Source organism: Cannabis sativa, chromosome 1 (genome assembly GCF_029168945.1).
Source record: "Cannabis sativa cultivar Pink pepper isolate KNU-18-1 chromosome 1, ASM2916894v1, whole genome shotgun sequence".
Taxonomy (NCBI): Eukaryota; Viridiplantae; Streptophyta; class Magnoliopsida; order Rosales; family Cannabaceae; genus Cannabis; species Cannabis sativa.
This window is the reverse complement of record NC_083601.1, coordinates 5,257,220-5,268,270: the sequence shown is the minus strand read 5'-3', so window position 1 is coordinate 5,268,270 and position 11,051 is coordinate 5,257,220. Positions and strand designations below refer to the sequence as shown.

At 36.9% G+C, this 11,051-nt stretch overlaps 1 protein-coding gene across 1 annotated transcript; it reads left to right on the top strand.

Annotated features, from left to right (window-relative positions):
• The first annotated feature begins 3,031 nt into the window (after positions 1-3,031).
• Positions 3,032-4,965, top strand: LOC115706397 (small ribosomal subunit protein uS8z/uS8w). The gene is made up of 4 exons (XM_030634037.2): positions 3,032-3,281; positions 3,972-4,112; positions 4,206-4,366; positions 4,635-4,965. The coding sequence occupies exons 2-4, from the start codon at positions 3,980-3,982 to the stop codon at positions 4,731-4,733; spliced, it is 393 nt and encodes a 130-aa protein (XP_030489897.1). The 5' UTR covers positions 3,032-3,281; positions 3,972-3,979; the 3' UTR covers positions 4,734-4,965.
• The last annotated feature ends 6,086 nt before the right edge of the window (positions 4,966-11,051 follow it).

Genomic DNA, 11,051 nt, shown 5'->3' with positions numbered 1-11,051 from the left:
GAAGGCCTTCTCCGCGACTGGCGCCCTCACGTTAGGGCAGATAACCTTGGAAAGGTTGGAGTCATCCACGGATTGGTGAGAAAGGATAAGTTTGGCCTTTCTACAATTCTCCGTGGTGACCAGGCCCCCGACGTCAAGATCGGCATTGTCATAGGAGGCGAAGGCTTGGGCCCTTCGAAGGAAAGCCTGAGTGGCAAGCGTCCGCTGGTAAGGTGGGATCCGCACCCACTCCGTGAGAAGCTCTGGGTGGTCCACGGCCCTAAAACCGGAGGAGAAGAAAAATCGGTGGCGGTACTCCTTAACATGAGTCTGCCTGTTATACGGAACCTTCCCTTCGTTAGCAGGGTGGATCCGGAACCCATAAAAACTGTCCTTTAATTTGTCCCCTTTCTTGGGGACGGATACAAGTTCGTAAAAATATAAAATCTCCGCAGGGCTGGGAGACCCCCAGCCGCGTGCGGCGTAAAAAATAAATAAGCCTGAGAGCAGGCGGTAAGCTTGAGGAATAAGTTGGTATGGCGCAAGGCCGACAAATACAAGAAAATTAACAAAATAATCCTGGAGCGGGAGCATTGCACCGGCCATCAGATGGGTCTGACTCCAGGCCCCGAAGCCATCATAGTTGAAGTTGGGCGTCTCCGAGTCACGGGGAGGCCGGTGGAAGGTCCCTGAAGTAGAGGGTTTGATTCCAGCTACGTTAATGATGTTCTCCAGCTGGTGAGGGCAGGTCAGGGTCGATCGAAGCTCGGCCGCCTCCCAGCCAGTGGCGCGGGACTTGTACCCTTCCTGGGCAACAGGTCCCAGAGAAACCTCCTCCAGGGTGGCAATATTCTTTCCCTTCTTCTTCGAAGACTTCGAGCCAGAAGCAGACATGTTATGCTCTGAGAAAAACGAAAAGAAAAAACCCAGCAGTTAGGCCCCATATCAAACCCTAAACCAGAAAAAAGGGAGTGGGGGTCCCCTAACCGCTGGAAAGAGGCCCCCTCCGGACACGTGTCACCTGGGAAATTCGAAAGAGAATCCCTGAACAAGTGTCGGGTGCAGTAAAATCACAGTAAAAGTGGTTTTGCAAAAAGGAAAAGAAAAGTCTTCCTATGCCCTAAGCAATCGCTAAACGAAGAATACACGGCGTTCTTCAAACAAAACTGTATGCCTACAACTAATACAGTAAAACGTAAAAGCAGAACTCGAAGAATTCAAACACTCACGCTCCAGAAATCTCTAAGTACGAACCCAGAAAACAGACAAAATAAATGTAAGCATGTTAGTGTCTAAAGATGCGAAAAACTTACAGTTGATTGTTGAACTGGGGGTACTGGGTATGATCAAGCGAGAGTTGAGAAGCACTGGCGAAATCGAACACTGGAAGATTACAGAAAGTGTTTAAGTGTTAAGACGGTTTGTGCTACTTTGAGGAATTTTTCTCTCTGAGAAATTCGAGCAAAGATGGTAAGGAATGGAAAGTAACCGAAATGAAGGAAAGGTGGTGGCTTTTATAGGCAAAAATGCATGAGGAACAGGCGTCTTCACCTACCAATCGTACGGCAGGGGAAACGCACGATTCGAATTCCCAAAAGATCAACGGGCTAGATTAATCTACCATTAAGGCGGTGCAAACGTTTGAGTATCCGCCTGACACCATCAATGCGCCGCATCAATCATGGGGCGTGAAACGAATCGACCTCTGCAAAAGTGAATCACTGCATTTAATGCCATTATTAGACACACCTTCACGCGCCCCAAGTCGTATCATAAGACCGAGGAGGCGGCTGGAAACATTCCTACGAACAAGCGTATTGTCGCATTAAATAACATCATTTAATGTGCCCCCACGCGCTCGAGACTCGAGCTGGGGAAACGAGGAGTCAACTGGAGACACTTGAACAAGCCTTGGTTTATTTTTACTAAGTAAACAAGGCTTGGGGGGTAAATGTTGCTCCTAAAATCGCCCAATGTACGTGGACCAATCAGGAAGGGACACGTGGATCAAATTACTTGAGAAGAACAGCTAAGTCTTTGTATGACACCAGGAAGCATTATTCGCATGGGTCCCGGATGATGCACCCGGAGTACAAGGTACTCCCGGAAGTGAGCATGGCTTAAAGGCACTCCGGGATGTGTCAGGTCTCTCCCGAGACATCAAGTCGCATTTAATGCTGCATGGGAGGAAGCGTGTTGGGACCGTAACACGCAATAAAGTCTGACAGCACAACCCCCAAACAGCAGCGCCACAGTATTGATCATTTAAGTCTAGCGACGGCTACTCTGCGAAGAGTCACGTCAATCATAATACAAAAAGGACATTCTCCATAAAAACCCTACAGCACCTAGGGATTTGACCATGCATCACCCATGGTATATTCATCGGAAATGCCCTACTTTATGGATACTTACAGACACATGTGTAAGTACAATTCTAGGGATTACCCCACCAAAACACTATAAATACCCCCTCAAAGCTCATTTAATGGGGTCGGAGAATCTTGGCTGCTTAAGAGCAAACAGAGAAAAAACTCACCAAGAACATTCTTTGTATTAAAGAGAGAAACATTCTCCCAAGTGTAGAATCTGTATTAAAGACATCCATAAATATCAGTGGCTCGTGGACTAAGGCTCATTAACGCCCCAACCACGTAAAAAGTCTTCATCTCGCTTTCTTACAGCTCATTATTATATTCATATTTTATTAGTTGCCGAAAACCTCGGTCAACATAAAATAATTCGTTTCCTTCCTGAAAATGGAGTATTAATTACACAAGACACTATTTTTTGTAAAAAAAAAATTATACTTATATTTAAAGGATTTTTTTTTTATTTTTACGATTTTTTATAGAAACGACAAGAAAATTACATAAAGTTATTATAAAAATAATATTTAAATAATATCAAAATAATAATAAAAAATAAATAATAAAAATTTAACAATAAATTCTTAAGAATATAATATAAAAAAAAACGGTATCTTTGTAACTTTTTTTGTGGTTGTTTGTATGTATTTTGTGAAATAATCTTTATTCCTTTTAGTTGTTAGATACAGGGCCTAAACCCAGGACGAAGGCCAAGCCCAACAAATCGAAACCCTAAAAAACTGAAGTAGCGCTACATTCCTGTCTATCTCGTTCCCTCTCTTTCTCATTTCAGCTTAAGCTGCCGTTCCCTTCTACTCGACCCTTGTGACGGTCTTCCTCTCAGACTCACACCGCAAGTGCTCTCTGTCTCTCTCGCTATTCGCTAATAACGTCTTCACCACTCACTAACTCAATTTCTCTCTCCTTCACAAGGTCAGATACAGAGACTACACAACCATTATTTGTGGTTTACTGATTTTTATATTTACTCTTTTAGGTTTTTTCTTGCTATGTATATAAAGATATATGACAACGATCTGGGCATTAGAATTATCTATGCTGAATTACGTTTGTTGCTTTTATTTCTATGTGCTGATATCTCCTTTTGCCATCAAAGCTATATGATATTAATTAACTTTTTAAACATGTAGATATAAACATGTATTTTTTTGTTTGTTTGTGCTAATTATTTGTATTGCTGGAAATTCATGAACAATCAGAAGCTCATGGATTAATTGCGTTTTTGGTTTGTTTATAATTTACTATTAGTACTGTGTATAATGTATTCATAGCTTGACTTGTGATTTGTAATGTATATTGTTGATCTTTTGATTACTTTCCTTCATGGCTCCTTAACTTTGTTTTGAACATTTTTTATTTTGTGGTGAACGTTTCAAGTATTTGAGAGTTTGGAGTTTTTTAAACTTATAATAATTAGGACTTGTTTATTATTATTTTGTTTTTTTTTTTGTAATGAATATTTTTGTTTAAATACAATAGATCTACTGTGTATGATCCATAAAAACCTGCACAAACTGCCCAATCCGCCAGTTGTGCACCACATATATTTTTGTTTTCCATTTTATTGTGAAAGGGTCTCATACATTTTTCTACTATATGCAGAAGCTACCATGGTGAGAATTAGTGTTCTTAATGATGCCCTGAAGAGCATGTACAATGCTGAGAAGAGGGGCAAAAGACAGGTCATGATCAGACCCTCATCGAAAGTGATCATCAAGTTCTTGATCGTTATGCAGAAGCACGGTAAATAAATGCGAAACTTGGCTTCTTTTCTGTATGTGTAATGCATTGCATTGCTGTGCCTAATGTATTGTTTTCTACCTCCCTTTATTATAGGTTACATTGGTGAGTTTGAATATGTTGATGACCACCGTTCTGGTAAAATTGTGGTGGAGCTCAATGGTAGACTGAACAAGTGTGGCGTTATTAGTCCCAGATTCGATATCGGTGTGAAGGAGATTGAAGGGTGGACAGCAAGGTTGCTTCCATCTCGTCAGGTTAGTCCAATTTTATGAATGATGATTACTGAAGTATCTGTATGTTCAACTAGAATAAGTCCATTTATTCTTATTTATTTAGGGATTTTGTGAATGTGAACATGGGATTGTTGTAAATGTAGTTTCTGTTTACAAAATTCTAGGATGTCTAGAAATGCTGTTTAGGGCCACTTTAAATGAAGAGTTGTATTTTGTAAACCTTAGAGTGTCTATCTCAGTCTATCTCATTCTTGCTTACATTCATTCCTCTCTATGTAATAACTTGCAGTTTGGCTACATTGTTTTGACTACCTCTGCTGGAATCATGGATCACGAAGAGGCACGTAGGAAAAATGTCGGAGGCAAGGTTCTTGGATTCTTTTACTAGTTTCTCCGTGATTGAGTGTGAGGGTTATTTTTTTGTCAGCATTTTGAGGTCGATGTATTTTATATTTAGACAATGTTGAGTAAATCTATTTGTCATTTCTTAAAGAGGATTTTTTTGTTTTGAGTTTTGCTACTTTCATGTCTGGCCTAAAAGCAGCATTCATCCATGTTTCTGGTTTTTTATTTGCTTGTTACTTTTTATTTTTATTTATTCATTTTTATCCATTAGCTCATTACTTAATGCTTATATCTAGTTGCATTACTTTAAGGGCCTGGTATGAGCAGGCAATTACAAACAATGTTTTTTAGTATTGAAGCCTCAATAATGCTAGTTACATTTTGAGAAAATGCTTAGCTAAATTGTGATTTAGAAACTTTTGGAAAAATTACTTCCTTAAAGGAGTGCATAAGATTTGTACAACGAGTAATATAGTTATTAATTTCCCACTTCCAATTAGAACTCTTGACAGCTTTAATAAACAATAAATTGTAAGCCTTTGTGGGCAGCCAGCAAGTTCTAGCGTTGGAAGGTCCACGCATTGATAGAAGGGAATGATTGTAATTGATACAAGAGAGTGATCATATTCTGGATTAGGAGTAGGCATCCCATCCAATCCAACTTTTTCTTCCTCTTCCAATTAGTAATTAGATTTGGAAAATCATCATCCAATCCAATTCAATTAGACCGCAAAATCCAATCTAATTATTAATTGGATTGAATCGGTTTTTTAATTAGATATCTAATTACACAGCTAAAGTTCAATATTAATTTAAAAATGTGAAGAAAAATACGTAAAAATTACCTTTTATTTAAGTTTAATACTTCATAAATATACTATTTTTGGAAGTGTAATGTAGCTAAAAGTTTAAATAATTAAAACAACAACATTTTTAAGTAATAAAATAGATCAGAACATCATAAAAATAAATACACAAAACAATCAAGTGTTACAAATTCAATATACAAAAAAAAAAATCTAATAAAACATAATAAATATATATTATACTTTTCTATATTTTTTATTATATAAATAATTTTTTTATATATATATAAATGTAATTGGATTGGATCGGTTTTTAATTGGATTTTGAGATTGACATCCAATAATCGATCAAATCTAATTAGAATCCAACTTTTAACATCCAATCAAATTCAATTGTAATTGGATATCCAATTTTTTGTAATTAAATTGAATTGGATCGGTTTGGTTCAATTGGATTGGATTGGATGATGCCCACCCTTATTCTAGATAGTAATGAGCAATAGAATGATGTCATTTTATGCTAGTGTCAAGACGCGTATATTAACTCATTATTAATATTCACATATTTCACATGCAACCTATAAATCCTTGTAGAGGAATGAGACTCTAAGGAGACGCTCTCCGCATATGAGATGCCAAGTTACCGTGAAGGAAAAGATACTTCTTTGTTTCTTCCTCTCCACAAATTGGGCAAGAGGAGTCTTTGATGCACCTTATGTCGTTCAAGTGTTTTGCTATTCCAAAGTTTGTTTCACAAAGAGGGAGCAACATGACAGTATTGGTTTCTCTCAAGAGCCTGGAAAAGGTAAGCAGATTAGGTGGAGAATTTACCACTCGGTTCCTTAATTCAAACCCAATGATTCCTCATTTGTCTTGATGGCTTTCCTCCTTCTAAAATGGCACGTACAGTGTCTTGGTTATACAACCTATTTAGTTTAAAAAATTTTCACTCTCCATTTTCTAAAAATAAATCTGCCATAGTTATAAAGCCTGGAGTAGAAACTCCATTCAGAATTAGGCAAAATTCAATACCATGGGCCACCTATGGATCTTTCCAAATATTGAAATCTTTCATATTAGCTATCACATAGCAAGCATCATTCCTCAAAACACTTTTAGCTTTTACTGTATTCTTCCAGAACAACGAATCAAAATTCTTATAATTGCATTGAAGGAAAGGGGTATTCTTAAGATATTTGGTAGCAAACACCTTGCAACATAAAAAGATTGATCTTTATTAATGAGTTTCCAACCCATATCAATAGAAAGGCTCGATTCATCTCTATAGTTTTTCAGAAGCCTAACCCTCCCAGAGACTTGGGGGGATAAATTTTATCCCATATTTTGAGAATCCACTATTTCTTTTTTCACTTTCTCACCAGAAATCCCGAACCATACTATCAATTTTGACTGCCATTCATTGAGAAAGTTGTGTAGTTTGCATAGTATAAATCAGAAGGGAAAGACCAATCGATTTAATAAGCGTAGCACGACCCGCTTTGGAAAGGTTTTCACTTTCCAACCTTGTAGCTTAGAAGAAAGATTCTCCAAGATAAAATTAAAATCTACATCCTTTCAATGAGTTCTAAACATAGGAAGTCCCAAGTATTTGATGTTTTCCGTTTGGACTGTCTATGCGTAAAATATCTTTGATACCCATTTGCGTTTCTTCAATTGTGTTCTTACTAAAAAAATAGACATTTTAAGCTTGTTAACTTTCTGTCCTGACCAAGAACAAAACTTTTTCAAACAATTTCAAAAAGTTACGGGTTTCTTCAATATTAGCTCTACATACAAGAATAAGGTCATTCGCAAGGAAAAAGTGGGATAGTCTTGGCCCACACCTACTCAACTAGATTCTGTTGATTCTACCGTTTGGATAAGAGTGTTGTTGAGTAAGTATTGTATAAGGGATATTTATGGTAGGCATCTCTCCTTTCCTCGAACTCAGTGGTGGAAAAAGAATTTTGGGAAACCAAAATTTTTATCAAACATAATTCTGTGAGGATTGTAACTAAACATTCTAGGGTGGATCTTTGGAACACTCATTCGCTCTGTGCAAAAACATTTGTCATCAATGGGGCAACTTTTAATCCATTAGTGATTTTGAAGGTTGTGGTGAGTGACCTTTTAGATCATTCTAGTGTTGGGGGTAAAAGAATAGGTGCTTTAAGTGTTTATGCCGCTCGTTGCTGATAAAGTAATGTGAACCTCGATCTTTAATCTTTCTGTTGTTGACGTACTTATGGGGAAATAGTTAAATGATGGAATTTTCTCATTGAAATCATCTTACTAAACACTTAATCAAGCAAAATTTAAGGAAGTGGATCCTTGTGTCTTAACCTATGGAAATCTAATCTTCACGATCGTCTTAAACTGTTGTCTTGGAAGGATTATAAGGACATCCTGTTGGGTTTTATGCCCTAAATAAAACTCATTTCTATATAATCAGATTTACTTATTAATATAGATCAGAAATAACATTTAATGTTGCATGGTTCACATGATTTATTTCATGATTATATGTACATAATGTATAAATTCATCTGAAACCTTTTTCACATACTTGATCCTGTTTATTGTGCTGTCAACACATTGGAAAGTAAACATGACTATGCGAATAAAGTTTCCTAGATTTATCAGACATAGGGTTTTACTGATATGATAATCTACAACAGAGTTTACTTGCATTTGGAGAAGTGCTATGTTCTTTCCAGAGCATTGGTTAAAGTAAAGCTCAGGTTGGATGCATGGAGTATGCATCAGAAGGGACCGATATTGAACTTTGACTTAGATTTATTAAACTTACCGTAATATCTATTCAAGTCAATATCGCCTAGTTGATCCTAGATCAAATGTTCTTAATCCTGTTATGATTAGGCTCAATCTTGAAAGGCTATTCGTGTTCTTTGATTTGTTAGTTAAGCCTACTTTTAGGTCAGGGTGATACATACATTTTGGGAACACAGTAGTGCAATTGAGTGGGAGCGCTAGCATAAACATGGAATCTATGCTTACTATGCGGCGAATAGTAAGCAAATGATGATCTCCTTCGAGCTTGACCAAACGAACATAAATGGTGGAGTACTCATTTCACATAAGCTGAAATATCATTTATACGGGGTCAAGTGTTTTAAGGATAAAATACATTGTAGGGTGTTACGGTAATCTAATCCCTTTACAGTGTAGATCATTCATATAGAGGATCATTGATCAAATTAGGATTATAACAATGGATAACTAATGATGTGTCTATATGGTGGAACATATAGAGCATTCTATATACTGAGAGTGCAATTCTAAGTTCTATGCGTGGATTCAACGAAGAATTAATAAGTTAGTGAATTTTAGTGCTAAATTCTTGATCTACTTATTGGAAGCTCGGTTATATAGACCCATGGTCCCCGCACTAGTTGAGATAATATTGCTTGTAAGACTCATATAATTGGTTTTGATTAATCAATTATAATTCTCAAATTAGACTATGTCTATTTGTGAATTTTTCACTAAGTAAGGGCGAAATTGTAAAGAAAGAGTTTATAGGGGCATATTTGTTAATTATGATACTTTGTATGGTTCAATTAATAAATATGATAAATGACAATATTATTTAATAATTATTTATAGTTATTAAATAGTTACAATTGGCATTTAAATGGTTGAATTAGAAAATTGGCGTTTTTGAGAAAATCAGATGCAGAAAAGGTAAAACTGCAAAATTGCAAAAAGTGAGGCCCAAATCCACTAGCATAGGGCCTGCCACTTTTGTAGGAAATTTAAACTGATATTTTCATTATTTTAATGCCAAATAATTCAAACCTAACCCTAGTGGAATGCTATAAATAGATAGTGAAGGCTTCAGGAAAATTACACTAAATTTTCCACACTTCTGATTCAGAAAAAACTGAGGCTTCTCTCTCCCTATCTTTGGCCAACCCTTCTCTTTCTCCTTCCCTCTTCAATTTCGAAAATCTTAGTGTGAGAATAGTGCCCACACACAGCAAGTGATACCTCAATCATAGTGAGGAAGATCGTGAAGAAAGACTTTCAGCAAGAAGGAGGTTTCAGCATCAAAGATTCAGAGAAAGAAATCCTGGTTCAGATATTGATAATGCTCTGCTATAGAAAGGAATCAAGGGCTAGATATCTGAACGGAAGGAGTCATATTATTCCGCTGCACCCAATGTAAGGTTTCCTAAACTTTATATGTGTTTATTCATCGTTTTAGAAAGTTCATATTTAGGGTGTTAATAAACATACTTGTGAGTAGATCTAAGATCCTGGTAAAATAATTTCCAACACATCCTTCCCATAGAGTCTAGACTACAATGCATCTCTGATTCTCTGGTAGAACACTAGGGTCGTGTGCATTTTGTAAGGTGGATGGTGAGGATACCATTCTCCATTTATTTTTCAGTTGTCTAAACATTAAACACATGTGGTTCATCAATAAATGAAATTTTATAATGGACAATGCTATCCACATTTTTAAGAACATGACACATGTAAGATACAACATTTCAAATCCTTTTTATTGGCCCATTCATAAGGCCCAAATGAGCCAATGACGTAATCCAAGAACAGAATTAGACTGGGGTTTGGATTCAACCAAGACTCTATTACGGGTAAAGCCAGACAAATAAATTCAGAAGGTTAATACTTAACCAATTTCTCGAGCATCTAGCAAAGCATAGACGAATACCCTTAGGGGTATCCCAGATGAGTAGTCGAAGGGGTGTCGCACAACATCGACCAATCTGACTTAGCACATTTTTGCACTAAATCCCAAAGAATTAGGGGTATGTCTCCTGTGTTATGCCTTGGAAAGGCACACAATAAAAAATCAGACCACCTTTTGTCCAACACTCACTACTTTAACATTCCTTATGCACGATCAACGTCACACACCCCCACCTATCACCGTCAAGTGGTACGGTCCCATACGAACAAATTAGGCCTCACCTACCAAACTCAAAGTCAATATTATAATGTATTTTACCCATCACTAGACTTATTTTTACATGCAAACCCTAATGGGTCTGGGTTTACTTGAAATCCCGACCCATTAGGGTTAAGGCCCTAACCCTCCATGCAAAGGGTTACGATTTTTGGCTACAAGCGTTGGTTGTAAAATTTGGGAAGAACACTCTTGTGTAAAGTACTCCATAGCCAAAGAGCTCAATAATATTAACTCGTGGACTAAAACTCTTTAATGCCCCAACTACGTAAAAATCTTCGTCTTCTTTATCTCTAATCACATTTCTTTAGCTCTATCTGTTTTTAATTTGGTTTTTAAAAAAACTCGATAAACATATATTGATTGACATACCTTTCAGGCTTTTCTCTATTGGAGTGGATCCTAGAACCTCCTTTCCTTCATGCCTCAGGGGAGCAGTCGGAAGGTACTAGATTTCTTGTGTTCTCAAAGACTTTATGGTTCTTTAAGAAAAATGATAGCTTTCATAGGTATATGAGATAGACTTTTGAGGAGATCTCTAAGAGCATTTTTAATGCTTTCCCTGAACACTAGAATATGTTAAAAAGTGGTTTGCAGC